At 47.4% G+C, this 17949-nt stretch overlaps 1 protein-coding gene across 3 annotated transcripts; it reads left to right on the top strand.

Annotated features, from left to right (window-relative positions):
* The first annotated feature begins 513 nt into the window (after positions 1–513).
* Positions 514–17577, top strand: LOC131193511 (uncharacterized). Of its 3 annotated transcripts, none has more exons than XR_009153928.1 (5): positions 514–596; positions 9014–9166; positions 11719–12580; positions 15913–16023; positions 16269–17577. XR_009153928.1 is itself a non-coding variant. In XM_058173766.1 (3 exons), exons 1-3 carry the CDS (start codon positions 8059–8061, stop codon positions 12040–12042), a joined length of 765 nt encoding a protein of 254 aa, XP_058029749.1. In that variant the 5' UTR covers positions 7408–8058; the 3' UTR covers positions 12043–12887. The 3 variants fall into 3 exon arrangements, 1 of the variants encoding a protein (XP_058029749.1); XR_009153929.1 differs by lacking the exon at positions 514–596 and adding an exon at positions 5516–5640; XM_058173766.1 differs by lacking the exons at positions 514–596; positions 15913–16023; positions 16269–17577 and adding an exon at positions 7408–8346 and having other exon boundaries at positions 11719–12887.
* The last annotated feature ends 372 nt before the right edge of the window (positions 17578–17949 follow it).

Genomic DNA, 17949 nt, shown 5'->3' on the forward strand with positions numbered 1-17949 from the left:
CCTGCTGTTTTTTTGTTTTGTTTTGTTTCCCTCCCCCCACACGTTTGGATAATTTTGCGAGGTGGTGATACTCTCTGGATCAGGGGTCTCCAACCTTGGCAACTTTACGACTTGTGGACTTCAACTCCCAGAATTCCTCAGCCAGCTTGAGCTGGCTGAGGAATTCTGGGAGTTAATCCTAATCATTGAGACCTACTCTGGATCAAAGCGGTTACACGCATTTTATAAGCCAGCAAGCAAAGCCAAAAGCGCATTTGACAGGGTTTTTTTTTTTTTTTTGGAAAAGTCAGGCCTCTCTTGAATATCGGCCAGCAAAATAGCAAAAGCCACGGCTTTCTCCCAAACACTGTCTCGGCGCCCCTCCAGAAACAAAAGCCCCCAACAAAAGCTTAGCCTGTGCAAAAGCAGGCTGAGCCTCCGCCTCCCAAGGGGCGTCTTTGCCTCTTCCCCTCTTCCAGTCCGGACCGGGGGTGGGGTTCAGGGTGTTCGGGGCCTCCAGGCTGCAGTCCCACCTGAAACAGAGGCGGGTCGAAGCGAGGAACAGAGCCGGGTGCGAGAGGCGGCGGCGGCGCCTCTTCCTTGCAGAGGGTGGCGTGGTAAGAAAACGCGGGACTTTCCCAGCGGAAAGAAAGTCGGTTCTCCTTCGGGTCGGGGAGCCGCTGGATCAGCCGCGGGGGATCCCCTCTTCCCTATAGCCGGCCGCCTCCCACTCGCGCAGGGCGGCCGAAAAGCTGAGCCTTTTGCTCCGCAGGGGCAGGTCAAGAAATACTTTTGCACTTGTTTTCTTTTTTGTATGGAGCCCGGATCTGGGATCTCGGATTTTTATCCCGGATTACTGGGAATCCGGTTGAGGCTTTTGAATCGGGCGGCGTAATAAATAAGGGGCGTGCATAAGTGCACAAAAGTGCCTACCGTTCCTGTCCTATTGTTTCCTTTCAATATATGTTCCTGTATATAATGTTATGACAAAATAAAAAAATAAAAAAGAAAGCTGCTCGGCGGCTTGCCTTTGCCGCTTGCCCGTTTTCACCCGCCTAGTTTTGGCAGTAGCTTTGCCGGCAACGTGGTGAGAAGATGCCCGGAGTGTGATGGCAAGGCCCGGTTGGTTTGGTGGCAGAGAGAAGCGATGGCGGAGCTTCGTAGCGTTGCAGAGCCTTCCCCGCATCCACCCCGGCACCGTTCCGAATTAATTCCGTGGATTATTCTATCGCTATCAACGATAACGCTTTATTAGAGTTTTATTTAATAGATCTGTTGGACGTAGTTGATTTTGGAGGGTGGGAGTGTTGGGTAGTGTTTTCCAGCAGAGGATGCTTGTGCAGGGGGGTTGGACTAGATGACCTACAAGGACCCTTACAACAACCAATATTTTTTTTTACAGCCTCTTCGGCTGAAGAGGTTGTAGAAAAAATGCTTTTAAAGGGTCCCAGCTGTGTTGCCTGATCTCCAGAACCCTTTAAACGCATTTTTTCTACAACCTCTTTGGGCGAAGAGGTTGAGAAAAAATGCTTTTAAAAGTAAAAGAAAAAAAATCTGATGATCGCGCAGCTCAGCTGGGCATTGGGGGGGCAGGGATTTTTGCTACTGGTTCTCCGAACCACCCGCCACCATCGCTACCGGATCGAGCGATCCAGTCCGAACCAGGAGCATTTCACCCCTGCTTACAACTCTGTTTACTCTACCTGTTATGTATTAACAGTTGTGCCTTTAAATATTTGAGCGGGAAATCAGCACGTTGCTGATTGGACGAAGCCTCCAGCAGAACTGTATAAAAGGAGAGGTTTTTCCCCCAGCCTGTTGCTGGGTTCACCATATATTAAAGAGCTGTTGTCACTACCCTGGTCTCCAGCCTCGTTACTTCCCGAACTTAACATTGGCGACGAGGATGGGATCTCGAGGCTAAGGAGAACCAGAACCGAGCTGAAGCACGCTAGTTCCGAACCCAGCAAACTCAGGCAGAAACGCGGAAATGGCAAACACGCCACCCGCACCGTACAACCCGGGCAAGGAGAAATGGGGAACATATATGACCCGTTTCGAAAGCTTTCTAGAAGCCAACGAACTACAGGATCCAGATAACCGCAAAGGGCTTACTTCCTAAGCCATTCGGGGCCCGAGGTAATCGAGATTGCGGAACCCCTGGCAGAGCCAACGCCGATACAATCGGTATCGTGGCCGACTCTGCAGACTTTGCTGAAGAACCATTTCGCACCGACGCCGTCCAAATACGTGCAGCGGTTTGAATTGGAGAACGTAGACAGATGGAGGCGAGTCCATCGGTGACTACATGGCCGCTTTAAGAAGAGCGTCCAAGGACTGCGGATACCGAGACTTAGACGAAGTGCTACTCGAGCAACTCATCCGAGGGGTCAAGGACATCCGCCTACGGCGACGACTGCTAGCCAGGAGCAACCTGACACTAGCCACCGCTCTGGACGAGGCCAGAGCACACGAAATGTCTACTAAAGCAGCAGAGACCCTGCAAAAGCCTCTTCAATCCAAGGCGAGCGCAAAGCCAACGCCAGTACACCAGGAGGAGATTCAGTCGAATCCGAAGGTGAGGCGAGGATGAGGAAGGGTCTGCCGGACCGAGAAACGCGACACTGAGGACCGTGGCGAGTGCGGAAGCTGCGGAGGGCAGCATCAGCGCCAACGCTGCAGGTTTAAAGACGCAACATGCGGCGGTGTGGGAAGAAAGGACACTTAGCTCAGGTTTGCAGAGCGCCCAACCTTCCGCCGAAAATTCAAATCGGCCAATCAAAGCGGAACCGGAAAGGCGGCCCGCGATTGGTTCAAACAAGAAAGGCGAAGTCTAACCAAACGACTGTCATTATAGGCGCCTCAACCAAAGTGGAAAGAAGATTTTACAAAGCCCAAGATCGAGGGAGTACGGTGCAGGCTTGAAGTAGACACGGGATCAGCGATCACCATCATGTCCTGGGACACCCTGGCGAAGTCACTGCCGTCCGTCAAGCGCCATCTGCAAGCACAGCGGCTACGAGTGCCACGACTACCAGGGAATCGCATCCCTGTTCGAGGACCACCTCCGTCCGAGTCAGTACGGCCCTCACAAAAGACCCTGCCCATCACGATCGTCGAAGGAACTCTGCCCAGTCTGTTGGGACTAGACTGGTTTCGTGCCCTGGGCATGGGAGTGACTGGCATCTACAGAAGTGACTGCAATTTGAAAGACATTCTCTTTAACGAGTTCAAGATGTCTTCAAGGACTGCCTGGGCAAGTACAAGGGGACCCCTATTTCCTTCAACTTAGACCCCAGGTAGCCCCATTAGGCTTAAGGCGAGGAGAGTCCTTTTGCCCTAAAACCAAAATTGATAAGGAGCTGGACAAGCTCATAAATCAGGGGTTTTGGTGCCAGTCGATCACGCAAAGTGGAGACGCCAATCGTCACCCATCAAATCGGACGGGTCAATTAGAATTTGCGCTGACTACAAGGCGACGCTTAACAAAGCCTTACAGAAAAGCGCTTACCCGGTTCCGTGGTGCAACATTATTGCACTCCTTGGGGCAAGGGCAAGTCTTTGCAAAGTTAGACTTGGCCCAAGCCTACCAACAACTGCCAGTAGACGCCCGCACAGCCAAGCCCAAACGATTGTGACGCACAGGGGGCATTCAAGTGCACCGATTGCAATTTGGGGTTAGTGTGGCACCAGGGCTGTTCCAAAACCTGATGGAACGACTACTGCAAGGGCTCCCAGGGTAGTTCCTACTGATGATGTCCTAATTTCAGGGGAAAACATGGAGGAATTGGGGGAGCGGTTAAGAAAGGTCTTGAGCATTTTCCGGACAGCCGGATTAAAAGTCAAGACAAATAAATGTCAGATAGGGGTCGAATCGGTCGATTTCTTGGGCTACCGGATAGACAAGAAAGGAATTCACGCTACTGAGAGCAAGGTTAAGGCAATTAGGAAGGCTCCAGCGCCCAAAAACAAAGCAGAGCTGCAGGCATTCCTGGATTGGTTAATTTTACGCGGTCTTTTTAAAGAACAAAGCAACTGCTATGGAACCGCTGCATAGGCTCTTAGGAAAAATACTGTTTGGTCTTGGGAAAGTCAGAAAATAGGGCTTTTGAAGCAGTAAAGAACCTGCTCTCAAGTGATAGCCTGCTCATCCAATATCACGACTCATTACCCCTAGTGCTGGTTTGCGATGCCTCCCTTATGGGGTGGGGCTGTACTCAGCCATAGACTTCAAACGGCACAGAAGCCCCTATAGCGTTCTACTCTAGAGCGATGTCCTCCCCAGAGAGGAACTACAGCCAATTAGACAAAGAAGCATTAGCCATTGTATCAGGGGTCAAAAATTCCATGAGTATGTCTTTGGGCGGAATTTTGAAATCGTGACTGACCACAGACCGTTATTGGGATACTGGCTGGCGACCGCCAACACCTGTGGCACTGTCGCCACGCTTGACTCGATGGACTATATTTTAGCCGCTTACTCATACAAGCTGCAGCATCGACCAGGAAAGAAGTGGGGCATGCAGGCGCGTTGAGCCGATGCCCACTGCCGGGCGACCGAAGACCCCACTCGGGACACCCATCCTCCTTATTGACTCGTTGGACTCTGGCCCAGTCACATCAAAGGAAGTGGCTCGGGCATCATACCGGGACATTGTGTTAAGGACTGTACTCGGTTGGGTACAGAGGGTGGCCGCTGCGCGGCGACGGTTCAAAGAATTTGTTAAGAAACGTGATGAGCTCTCGGCTCAAGGGGGGTGCCTGTTATGGGGTGATCGTGTAATAATTCCTGTTAAGTTAAGGGGCAAGGTATTGGACCTCCTCCACGAGGGTCACCCAGGCATCGTGAGGATGAAGGGGTTAGCTAGGAGCTATGTATGGTGGCCACTCATGGACGCAGAGATTGCTGAGAGGGTAGGGAAATGCCAAGCTTGCCAAGAGTCCAGACCACTACCCCCAACAGCCCCAGTCAGAGAATGGGAAAAGCCCCAAGGGCCTTGGTCAAGAATCCACATTGACTTTGCTGGCCCCTTTCACGGCCAAACATTCCTAGTGGTGGTGGACGCATTTTCCAAATGGTTAGAGATCATACTTATGAAGTCCACCACAGCCGAAACAGTAATCGCAACCCTGCGCCACCTATTCGCAACTCACGGGTTGCCGGACACTCTGGTGTCCGACAATGGGCCCCAATTCACGGCAGCCCAGTTTGAAGAGTACCTGGCTGAGGTCTGAGTTAATCCTAAGTCGTAAAGTTGCCAAAGACCTACTCTGAATCAAAGCGGTTACACGCATTTTATAAGCCAGCAAAAGCGCATTTGACAGGGTTTTTTTTTTTGGAAAAGTCAGGCCTCTCTTGAATATCGGCCAGCAAAATAGCAAAAGCCACGGCTTTCTCCCAAACACGGTCTCGGCGCCCCTCCAGAAACAAAAGCCCCCAACAAAAGCTTAGCCTGTGCAAAAGCAGGCTGAGCCTCCGCCTCCGCCTCCCAAGGGGCGTCTTTGCCTCTTCCCCTCTTCCAGTCCGGACCGGGGGTGGGGTTCAGGGTGTTCGGGGCCTCCAGGCTGCAGTCCCACCTGAAACAGAGGCGGGTCGAAGCGAGGAACAGAGCCGGGTGCGAGAGGCGGCGGCGGCGCCTCTTCCTTGCAGAGGATGGCGTGGTAAGAAAACGCGGGACTTTCCCAGCGGAAAGAAAGTCGGTTCTCCTTCGGGTCGGGGAGCCGCTGGATCAGCCGCGGGGGATCCCCTCTTCCCTATAGCCGGCCGCCTCCCACTCGCGCAGGGCGGCCGAAAAGCTGAGCCTTTTGCTCCGCAGGGGCAGGTCAAGAAATACTTTTGCACTTGTTTTCTTTTTTGTTTGGGACCCGGATCTGGGATCTCGAATTTTTATCCCGGATTACTGGGAATCCGGTTGAGGCTTTTGAATCGGGCGGCGTAATAAAGAAGGGGCGTGCATAAGTGCACAAAAGTGCCTACCGTTCCTGTCCTATTGTTTCCTTTCAATATATGTTCCTGTATATAATGTTATGACAAAATAAAAAAATAAAAAAGAAAGCTGCTCGGCGGCTTGCCTTTGCCGCTTGCCCGTTTTCACCCGCCTAGTTTTGGCAGTAGCTTTGCCGGCAACGTGGTGAGAAGATGCCCGGAGTGTGATGGCAAGGCCCGGTTGGTTTGGTGGCAGAGAGAAGCGATGGCGGAGCTTCGTAGCGTTGCAGAGCCTTCCCCGCATCCACCCCGGCACCCTTCCGAATTAATTCCGTGGATTATTCTATCGCTATCAACGATAACGCTTTATTAGAGTTTTATTTAATAGATCTGTTGGACGTAGTTGATTTTGGAGGGTGGGAGTGTTGGGTAGTGTTTTCCAGCAGAGGATGCTTGTGCAGGGGGGTTGGACTAGATGACCTACAAGGTCCCTTACAACAACCAATATTTTTTTTTACAGCCTCTTCGGCTGAAGAGGTTGTAGAAAAAATGCTTTTAAAGGGTCCCAGCTGAGTTGCCTGATCGCCAGAACCCTTTAAAAGCATTTTTTTCTACAACTTCTTTGGCCGAAGAGGTTGAGAAAAAATGCTTTTAAAAGTAAAAGAAAAAAAATCTGATGATCGCGCGACTCAGCTGGGCATTGGGGGGGGGGGCAGGGATTTTTGCTACTGGTTCTCCGAACCACCCGCCACCATCGCTACCAAATCGAGCGATTCGGTCTGAACCAGGAGCATTTCACCCCTGCTTACAACTCTTGTTTTCTCTACTCTACCGGTAGACCTCCCTTACCAACTGCCTCGCGATCATTCTGAAAGAATAAGTTTTTAAATTATTTATAATTTGTATTTATAATTTATAAATTACTATTTATATGTCCCAACCCTCAGTCACGTGATCTCCGTTAGTATCATTATTACAGTTTGTTGCTCTTATTATATACCGTATGTGGTTTGTTAGTGCCCCCTGCCCCCTCAATCTCATCTAAACAACTCCGGGCAGCTCTCAACAAATAAAAATAGTTGCTTAAAAATTAATTAAATAAAATTGGAATCAGAAGTTGAATTCTCAATAGAGCCATCTATAGAACCGGTAGTAAAACTGGCGGGAAGCTCCGCCCACTGACCCAAATGTTATCAAAAGTGATTCAAGTTATCAAAAGCTTCTGCACATGTGTACAAAAGCGTGTGTGTGCAGAGCACATGCGCACAGGCACAATGTGAACCGGTAGTAAAGGTAAATAGAACCCACCCCTGAATAGAGCCCCTGTAAGACCTTCCCACCAATGCCAAACTCCCAGGCAGGGCGGCAGAGCCAGTTCTACAGGGCCTACCTAAAGTCCAAAAATGAGGTCTGGCCATTAATGCCTTGTGCAGTGACCACTGCAAGTTAGGACCGTGGGGTGGGGGAGAAAGACTTTCCTAACCAGTTCTCAAATTTACAGCCACAGTCATATGATCATGACTTGTCCTCTTTAAAGCTGTGGCAAGCAGAGTTAATGGAGCAGCTCAGCTGGCAGTAAAATCATACGTTGCAGTCATGCGACTTTCTGCTTAGCAACCATGCGTCTTCGCTTAATTGAAGGGGAAGTAATTTCATAACTCTCCCGGTTGTAAATTGCTGCTTAGTGACTGTGATATTTAACAACTGAGTTCCCAGTCCAAATGCTGGTTGCTAAGCGAGGGCTACCTGCATTTCTATATAGTTCTCAGTATAAAATTATCAAAGCTGTCCACTTGCAGCTGTTATCTAAACAAGAAGCGGGTGGAAACACCAGACCCCAAATTAAATTATTGAGCAAAGAAAAAAGAGTTTTATGCCTCTATGAGAAGCCAGTTTTCCCCGGAGACCAAGGAAGCTCATTCCAGGTTCACAGGACCTTGTACAAATACTCCTTGAGATATGACGGGTCACTTAATGAATAGTCAAAAGTTATGACAGATATGTAACAGATTATATACAACCCTGTTTTAAGGTTATGACAGCTGCAGCACTCCTGCAGTCATTCACCCATACTATGTCCACAGGGACATTGCCGTGCCCCCCGCCACTCTTCCCCCTCCATACTATCCACAGAGCTTTGGCTTATTCCCGACATGTCAATCACCCATTGCTCTTATCTTTTGAAGCTCAAAAGAACGCATGTTGGAGAAGGGAGGGCAGGCCACATGTACCTGGGCTGTGCAGCGGCAACCGTTTCTGAATGTTGCAGAAAGCTTCTGCGGTTCCCGCAGCACTGTGCAGACCATCATAAGGCAGCCAAAGAAATCCACCGTTTTGTGGTCGGGATAAAATGGTGGCTGTTTCTGGAATCTCACCACGTGGCCACGAAAAGAAGGAAGTCATTGTGGGTGCCCCAGAGCTCTTCAAAAGGTAGTGAGGAGGTGGGTGCCTGGCCAGGTGGGGTGGGAATCAGGCTTAAGGCCCGGAGGGACCTGGTGGAAGTGGGAAAGGGCCTGTGGGGAGACCATGGATGGGAAGCAGAGCACAGGGAATCTCGGGGGGTGGAGGGGTTGGAAAGACCTTGGGAGGGCCATGGCAGGTCTCCCAAGGTCTCCCCCACCCCAAGGCACTCTTTCATTTAAGGATTCATCGGGGAGAGCAGGAATGGGGTGGTGGTGTTGTAAATGGGGGAGGCACTTCACCTGGCGATAATCATGACATGCAACCACAATGGGCAAGGCTCCCTTATGGTTGTATCTCAAGTAGTATCTGTGTGTAAAGGCCCCGGAGTTACAGGCCCCAACCCTAGGAGGTCCCGAGAATTGTGGGGAAAGAGAAAAGCCAAGAGACACTAATTGGGAGGCTTGGAGCAGCAGCTCACATAGCTTTGACGGAGATCGGGCTCCAGTTCCTTTACTTACGTCTTTATTTATTCAACTTGTATAACAGAGCTACTACTAAAAATCCCACAGCTGAGAATTGCCTTTATTCCGGTGAGAATATTTTACAAACCTTGGAGAAATGATGAATATCAGAGAGCAGAGAATATCACGTCACGTAGCCCTAATTAATACTTTCCTCCTTTCCTCTTCCCTCCTGGAACTGCAGAGAGCAACAGCTATGGAGGAGCAGCGGCTTGTGGTACCCAAGAAAGAAGAGGGCACTGAGAGTGGGAGAAGAGACCCTCTCATTGTCCAAGTGAGGACCCTTGGGGACGTTTTGACCCAGGACAGAACATCCCAGCCTAATTCTGACTCAAAGGTGAAAATGCACCAATGCTGGAACTCCCAATGGCAGGAATTCTTGAAAAATGTGGCAGGGCTTCCCATGCCGCCACCTCCCTTGGAAGAAAATGGCACAGACTGCCAGGCCTCCTTGAGAAAAGACAAAGAGCAGGAGAGTTCTGGGGAAGCCATAGAATCTGTACTCCGGGGGATCCAAATGTCAGTGGGAAACCCTGGATAGGCAGGGAAAAGCAGGGAAAGGTGAAGGTGGAAGAGACTTGGGAAGAAGCCAGTCTGGAGAGACAGGCATCCCTGCCCCTCAGCTCCCAGGATGCTGAGGAGCCCCAGGAGGTGTCGTGTCCCACCTCCCACCTCCGACGACTGGGTCTAGGAAGTCCATATCTAGCGTGGCAATGAAGCCTCTGCAGCTTTGCCAAATTCCTTCCAGGTTTCTCAGGGCAGGCAGGAGTCCAAGCTGTGACTTCAGCAAACTAGAGGAGACTTGCTTGACTCAAAGTTGGAATGCCAAAAGCAGGTCCTTTAGGCTGTGGGGTGTGGCTCCATGACTCAGCATTTATCCAGGCCTGCCCCTCCCTTCCTTCTGCTGGCGTCGCCTCTCAGATCTCCAGAAGCGAGAATCCTCCCACTGTGAATTCTCTTCAGCTGGATCTGCTGTCGGTAATTCCAGCACGTGGCTGGCTCCCTGCTCACACGCTGTAGGAGTGAGGTTTGTTTGTTCATTCCTGACATCCTGTCCGGGCATGGGGCCAGGGCTGGGGGGTGGAGGCATGACAGGCCGTTCATCTTCATTATCAGACTCCGAGTCTGATAGCAGGCCCGGGAGGAGACGGGAGGGGTCCGGCTGAGGAGAGGAGGGAGGACAAGGCACAACAGGAGGTAAATCCAGCCCCCCCTCCCAAAACTGAAAAGTGGGGATGGAAAGTGGGACGGGAGGCAGAATGAGGGAAGGGTTGCAAACAGCTATCAACATGTTACTAGCCAGCTACACAGGTGCCATAGATTGTTTCAGTTTTGGTCCCAGTGAAAAATATTTCAGTCAGCATTATTTATTTATTTATTTGGGAAATTTATATTGCCGCCGACTTGCTCACGGTCATAAATATGAGTCACGTTGTCAAGCATCCAAATGTAAATCACGTGATCACGGGGATGTTGCGGTGGTCCTAAGTGTGAAAAACGGTCACGAGTCACTTTTCAGTGCCGTTGTAAGTTTGAACGGTCACTAAGTGAACCGTTGTTAAGTCGTGGACTACCTGTATTATTGATATGTAGCGATTGGATACTTTGTGAGTAAACATGTTGCAGGACCTTCATCTTTTATCTTGCAACTCGCATGGAGAAAATGGTCACATTCGTCCATAATATGGTAGAAATGTCTGGTCTTAGTAAATTATACAAACACCAGTACAGTACACTGTTTCCTTGCTTAATGTCCACAATCTATTCTTTAAATTGGAAGCAAAATGGGTGGGGGGAGAGAAAGAGCAATATGGAGGCTGCAAAGACCTCTGGTAGCTGCCATTCCATTCAGATAAAAGTTACTTCTTGCAGCAATGCCAGTGTTATACTAATGTGTGTTATTTTCAGCCAGATAAATTTGGTTGTTAAGTGCATGCATTTGTCAGGAAAATATTTTTTGTTTTCATTACTGTTGTATTCGGAAATTGTTGCTAACCAAGGTAACAGCTCACCAAGGAGTTCCTGGGTTGCGGCCCATGAAACTAGGATTAGGCTGATGTCCTGAGAATCCAGTCAAAGTTTTGTAAGCAGGGAAGCTACCGCTGCAGTAAAGAGCCTAGAACAGCAGTTCTCAACCTGTGGGTCGCGACCCCGTTGGGGGTCGAATGACGATTTGCCAGGGGTTGCCTAAGACCATCGCAAATATGGGAAGTATACTTGCAAGTCGAAGAATCGCACTCCGATGGTTGACTCCACAAGCCAGCTGCAGGCTCTTCAAATCGCTAGCCGAATTCAGCTTCAGGCGCGATGAATTAAAAAAGAGAGAAATCTTTGCTCTGATGTCTCCCTCTCAAGCCAGCTGCAATTACTCCCAATCGCTAGCCTAATCTGGCTTCAGGTGCGATAAACTTAACAGGGGAGGCGTCTCCGCTTTAATGCCTCTGTCCTCAAGGCAATCGCAAGCAGTTCAGATCGCTAGCCAATACGGCTTCAGGGGCGATAAATTCAAAAAAACAGTTTGCCGCTTTTTCCCCCCTTCTGCGGCTGCTGAGGCGCGCTGAGATCGCTGCCTTCAAAAAAATAGTTTTATGGTTGGGGTTGCCACATCGTGGGGAATTGTATTAAAGGGGTCGCAGCAGTATAAAGTTTGAGAACCACTGGCCTAGAATGAGGTGCAGCTATTCCTCATTCAGTAACTACCTCGTTTAATGACGGTTTGCAAATACAACAGTAATAAAAAATTAATTATGTAACCAATGAGTGCATTTTCAATTTTTGCACATTTCTCTCTCAGTAACACATTTGTACTATAGTTAGTATTGCATGTCATCTGCTTTTATTTTCACTTGCTTATTTACTTGTTTACATGTATTTATATCCCATATCAAGATGTCTTCAAAGAGAAAGAACCCCAGTCCAACTGAGACAAGGAGAAAGAGGCATAGGAAAGCCACTGATCTCAATTTGAAGATGAAGATCATCAAAGCATATGAAGCCGGGAAGAAGATGCATAGAATAGCGAAAGAAGAAGGTCTGGCTTGTTCCACCATTTGCGCTACTGTGAAGGACAAGGAAAGGATCAGAGAGGCATTGAAAGGAGCAATAGGAATGAACACAAATATAACAATAATACAGAAATGCCAAATCCCTAAAATGGAACCCACTCCTGATACTTTGGATCAAAGATCGGGTACAAAAGAGGCTGCCGCTTAGCTTTCTCCTCATTCAGCCTAAGGCACGCAGCATTTTCACAACGCTGAAGGAACAAGCAAGGAAAGAATGCACTGAAACATTCATTGCTAGCCATAGCTGGTTTGTGCGATTTCAGCAAAGATTTCATTATCAGATATTACCGTCACGTGAAGCTTTAGGGGCTGAAAAACGAACAGCCAGACATTTTCTGGATGAACTTGATGATGTTGTAGCAGAAGGAAATTATTCTGCTGATCAGATATTCAGAGTGGATGAAACTGGGTTATATTGGAAAAGAATGCTAGAGCAGAGATATATACACAAAGAGGCTCAAGCAATGCCTGGTTGTAAAGCATTTAAGGATAGAGTAACCTTGCCCTTGTGGGGAAATGTTGCCGGATTCAAGCTGAAGCCATTTGTGATCCTCAAATCAGATCATGCCAGTATGATTCAAAAAATAAACAAGCACACACTCCCTGTTTATTACCGATTTGATTGCGAGACCTGGATAACACACGTCCTCTTTGAGGATTGGTTTACGAATTGTTTCATACCTCAGGTAAAGGAATATTGTAGGCAAAAGGGGATTCCTTTTAAAATTCTCCTGCTTCTGGACAAAGTACCTGGACATGCCCTGCATCTCAATAGTCTCCACCCTTATTTATTTTTATTTATTTATTTTGTCACAACATCATACAAAAAGATTATATAGTATATAAACATATATATGAGTAAATATTAGGAGGTATATATATATATATATATATATATATAGGTCTTTGGTTTTACACGGGAGAAAACCCGAACAACCAAAGACCTACATACAAACACCCGTGAAAACCTCAGAAAACACACACACACACACACATATATATATATATATATATGAAGAAGAAAAGAAAAAAAAACAATAGGACAGGAACGGTAGGCACGTTTGTGCGCTTATGCACGCCCCTTATGGTCCTCTTAGGAATGGGGTGAGGTCAATAGTAGAAAGTTTTTGGTTAAAGCTTTTAGGATTATGGGAAGAGACCACAGAGTCAGGTAAAGTATTCCAAGCACTGATGATTCTGTTACAGAAGTCATATTTTTTGCAATCTAGATTAAAGCGGTTGACATTAAGTTTAAATCTATTGATTGCTCTTGTATTATTGCAATTAAAGCTGAAGTAGTCTTTAACAGGAAGGACATTACAATAAATGATTCTATGAGTTAAACTTAGGTGTTGTCGAAGGCGACGGAGTTCCAAGTTTTCTAAGCCTAGGATTTCAAGTCTGGTGGGATAAGGTATTTTGTTGTTTTCAGAGGAATGGAGAACTCTTCTTGTAAAATATTTCTGGACACGTTCAATTGTATTGATGTCAGAGATGTGAGGGTTCCAAACAGGTGAGCTGTATTCTAGAATTGGTCTAGCAAATGTTTTATATGATGTAAGAATAGTTCATCTACCCCAAAACATCACTCTCCTGCTGCCAATGTGCCAGAGAACTATCTTGCTATTCAGGGCATACTATTTGCATGCAGTGTTTTCCAAAGCCTTAGCCGCAATGGAAGATGACAAAATAACATTGCACAAGTTTTGGAAAAGCTATAATATCCTGCATTGTATCGAAAACATTGCAGTAGCATGGGAGAATTTTAGTGTGAAAAGCACGCAAGAATTTTGGAAAAAGTGCTTAAAAGGTTATGCTGCTTTTGCAAATAATTTTGAAGAGTTTAGCCATAAACAAAATTTGGATGAAATAAATAAGAAAATTTTGACACTCACAAAATCCCTTGATTTAGAGGTGGAGGCCGAAGAGGTGAAAACTTTGATAGCTTACACTGAGGGAGACCTTTCAAACCAAGATTTAATTGACCTGAAAAAAGAACTGGAAGCACAAAAGGTTAGGGAAGAAGCAGCAGAAAGAGAACGAGAAAAAGAACAAGTTGTAGAAGCTGAATTGAAAACATTCACTGGGAAAAGATTGGCTGGTATTTTCTCAAGAGTTAAAAAAATGTTATCAGACTTAGAAAATGGCAGCTGCCAGACAAAAGACTGCATTTTGCTCCATGGGCTTGAAGAAGCTTCTGAATGCTGCAGAAAAAGACCTTGTTAAGGCAGCAAAGGGAAGCAGTTTGTCCCCGCGTGTAGTGTCCCACTCCCACTCCGACGCATGAGTCAAGGAAGTCCGTAACAGACTTCCTTCGAAGTTTATCAGGGCAGGCAGGAGTCCAAGTTGTGACTTCAGCGATAGAGTCCGATATCAGCAAACTAGCTAAGACTTTGCTTGACTGGAATGCCAAAAGCAGGTCCTTTATATAGGCTGTGGGGTGTGGCTCCATGACTCATCATTTATCCAGGCCTGCCCCACCCCTCCTTCTGCTGGCATCGCCTCTCAGATCTCCGGAAGCGAGGGTCTTCCCACCCTGAATTGTCTTCAGCTGGATCTGCTGTCAGTAACTCCAGCACCTGGCTGGCTTCCTCTGACGGCTGAGCCAAAGGAACACACGCCGTATGAGTGAGGTTTATAGGGCTTGTTCGTTCACTCCTGGCATCCTCTCCGGGCATGGGGCCAGGGCCAGGGGCTGGAGGCATGACAGGCCGTTCATCTTCATTATCAGACTCGGAGTCTGATAAAATACCCAGTTGGAGACGGGAGAGGCCTGGCTGAGGAGAGGAGGGAGGACTGGAATGGGGCTGCCATTTTGTCCCCACTTGTGTCTGGGTGGGAATTAAATGGCGGCTGCCAGACAAACTGCTTCATTTTGTTCCACGGGCTTGAAGAAGCTTCTGAATGCTGCAGAAAGCACTCGCAGCACTGGGCAATTCTTGTTAGGGCAGCAAAGGGAAGCTGTTTGTTCCCGGGGCCGCATGGTGGTGACCGAATGCGGCTGCCATTTTATCCCCACTTGTTTTCTGGGTGGGGACAAAATGGCGGCCGCCAGACAAACTGCTTCATTTTGTTGTCTTCGAAAGATCGGCATAGTGCTGCAGGAACTTCTCAATGCTGCAGAATTTTTCTGCAGCAATGAGCAGGCCTTGTTAAGGCAGCAAAAGCCATTTGCCAAATGAAAGCCAAATGAAGCCATTTGCACCTGGGCCGCAGAGCCCGGCTTGAATGTGGCCGCCATTTTGTAGGCAGGACTACTGACTGCAACCATAACGGGCAGGCTCTATTATGCTCATATACTGAGGATTACCTGCACATTATTAAACTAAAGCTTTAATAAAAAGTTCCTGAGTTTTAAAATACCTGAATGATATGCAAATATTTAAAAAGTAATTATTGCAGTGTGTTTAATGACAAAAACATGTTAACATTTAAAGGCATCTTTGCAAGAAAATGTGCAAAATGTTGTTTAAAATGTCTGCTTCACGAAGGAGGACAGAAATTGAGTATGGAAATAAAGTCGCAAACACATTAACAGTCGGACCTACTGTAGGCTACTGTGATTTTCACTTAGAGACCATTGTGCTTAAGGACCTGGTCTCTGGAATGGAATGAGGAAGTTGCAAAGGATTTGCTTCTTGTGTATAACTAGGAGACATTCAACTGTGGTAATTTTTATTCTTGCTAGAGCCTCACAAAGCCCACTTTTCTAACCTAGCATCTCTGGTGAAGTAGTGAAGAGTTTTTTGACCACTCTGCTTCAGAGCTGCAGGCAATAGTTTTCTGTACTTCGGTGTCAGTACATCTGCATCTCAGTATAGAATTGTGGCCCTAAAGTATCTGGAGCTGTCAACTATATGGATAGACCTGCCATTACTTCAACATATTAGATGCGGAGGGAATAAAGTATTTATTAGAGGTATGCAAATTGCACTTACTCCAACTTTGACTTAGCATATTGTTTGATTTGGGTATCCAGACTTGAGAACTGACTTTTTTTTTTTTTTTTTGTCTTCAGGCATCCCAAATTCTGGAGGATACGATGCTAACATCTCCCAAATTAGAGAAAGAAGCCTGGGACGTTCCCTGGAGATAAAGCAAGAGAATGATCGGGAGGCCATCTCACTAGGTAAGGCTGCAGACTGTCAATGATTGCAAACATTTCTGGGGTGCTAGAAGAGAGTTTTCTTGATGAAGATGTTCTCCCAAACAGTATGTCTATAGGTAATGCTGGAAAGCCATCAAATGAGGTCAAACAGGAGAGGGAAGACTAGACATGCAAGAAGACCCACCAACACTAAAATTTATAGCAGAAGTTGTTTAAAATGGAATTTATTATTGGCAATGATATAAATGCTTTTCTGTTTCTCTCAGAATATGACATATGACAAATACGTGAGGAGAAGACCTTCCAGGATGGAAGCTCTGAAGTAATAGACATTTGCAAGAGTTTGGAATGAGTCAGAAGACTCATTTTCTGTGGTCTGGGATTAAACCAGCAGGCGCATAAAGGCACTCAGGAAAGAAATCCAGTGAGGCTTTTCTGCTTGAAGATGATGATCAAAACTTAAATGGAACTAATTCTACATTTGGGAAAAAGGACGGCATTAAGAGGAGCCTGAGATGGTGTGCAATCATCAGTGTTCCAGATACCCCCCCCCAACTCCCATCCTGTTATTCAAAGAGGAACACTCGCTCAGCAAAAGAAATATATATTTCTTCAGAGTATAGAAAGTTTTGGTTAGAACACAAACCTCACAAAAAGGATCGAGAGGATCAAAAAGAACGAGAGGATCCACACAACAAGGAAACCATATAAATGTTCAGACTGCAGCAAATATTTCAATGTAAAATCCACTCTGATTAAATATAAGAAGTCCCATACAGGAGGAAAGCCATGGGAATGCACTGAATATAGAAAAGCTTTTTTGGGGGGGGGAGGTGGGGATTCTAGTCAAATATCAGACAGGTGAAAAGCCACATAAATGCTGCCAAATACTGCATTGGCTGAGATGCCCTTATCAAACACAAGAAGACCATACAGAAGAGAAGCAATATGAATGCCGAATCTAACTTGGTGACTCACAAGCAGATTTATACCAGAGAAAAACACAGCAGATGCTCAGCATATTAAAAAGAACCCGTGGTTCTTTTCTGTGTCATAACACATAAAAATCCATCCAGGAGAGACATACTCGAGGGCAGGGTTGGTGTTCAGATCTAACCTGAGACTCTTAGATTATTGAAATGAAGCTAGCACTGGAGTGAAACAGCAAATGACCAAGAATCAAGCACAAGGCATTGGCTTTTAAATACACTGATATATTAAAATGTTTTAAAGAAGTGCTTGTTTTGCATTGAAGTTCTTTGTTCAAATTTTGGAGACGACTTCCGGTATCCGGCGGCAACGGACATCTGGAGGTGCCTCTCCTGCCTCCAGTGTCCGAATCCGGCCGCCTCCGAGGCCCTTAGGGGCCAGGTGTTCCGAAAAGGACACCTGCCGCACGGACGGCTCGCCAGGGGTCTCCCAGCCGACATACAGGACTGGGGGGACCGATGCTGGCGCGTCCTAGGCTCGGAGGGGTTCGGAGGCCTCAGGCCGCGGCCATTATTTTGGTCGTCGCCTGGGCCGCTGTGCCCGGTGACACCGGGGCTTTGGATTTATAATTGCAGCAGCCTGGTGGCGAACAGGAGCGGAGAAGAATTGAGGAAGGAGAAGGAAGGAGATATCGGCAAATGTGGTGGAGTGCTCCGGAGTGCGGCGGGCTTCCTCTCCCCTGCGACTGGAAGGAGCACGAATCACTTTGTAGAGAGGAGAACTTAAAATAAGAAGATTACCGGTTTTGTGGAGCTCTGGAGTGAAGAGGTGATGGAGAAATTTAGGAGGGAGGTTTGAGGCCCCCTCCTCTGGGGAACAATGGTGGCGTCCAGCTTCCGCCTTCACTATGAGAATCTTGATGACATCACTTCCCTTGACTTCCTGGTTGACTAACTGTACTCTGGACTCGTTGCTCCTGTGAGTGCCCCTGGTGGATCCGGAGGAAATTACAAGGAT

The sequence above is a fragment of the Ahaetulla prasina genome, chromosome 2 (genome assembly GCF_028640845.1).
Source record: "Ahaetulla prasina isolate Xishuangbanna chromosome 2, ASM2864084v1, whole genome shotgun sequence".
Taxonomy (NCBI): domain Eukaryota; kingdom Metazoa; phylum Chordata; class Lepidosauria; order Squamata; family Colubridae; genus Ahaetulla; species Ahaetulla prasina.

Excerpts from the sequence above, each read along its gene's own strand:
- LOC131193511 (XM_058173766.1), top strand. The coding sequence starts at position 8,059 with ATGTCAATCACCCATTGCTCTTATCTTTTGAAGCTCAAAAGAACGCAT. Across the intron at positions 8,347-9,013 it reads CTTCAAAAGGTAGTGAGGAG|AGAGCAACAGCTATGGAGGA; the intron begins GTGGGTGCCTGG and ends CTGGAACTGCAG. Across the intron at positions 9,167-11,718 it reads AGCCTAATTCTGACTCAAAG|ATGTCTTCAAAGAGAAAGAA; the intron begins GTGAAAATGCAC and ends TCCCATATCAAG.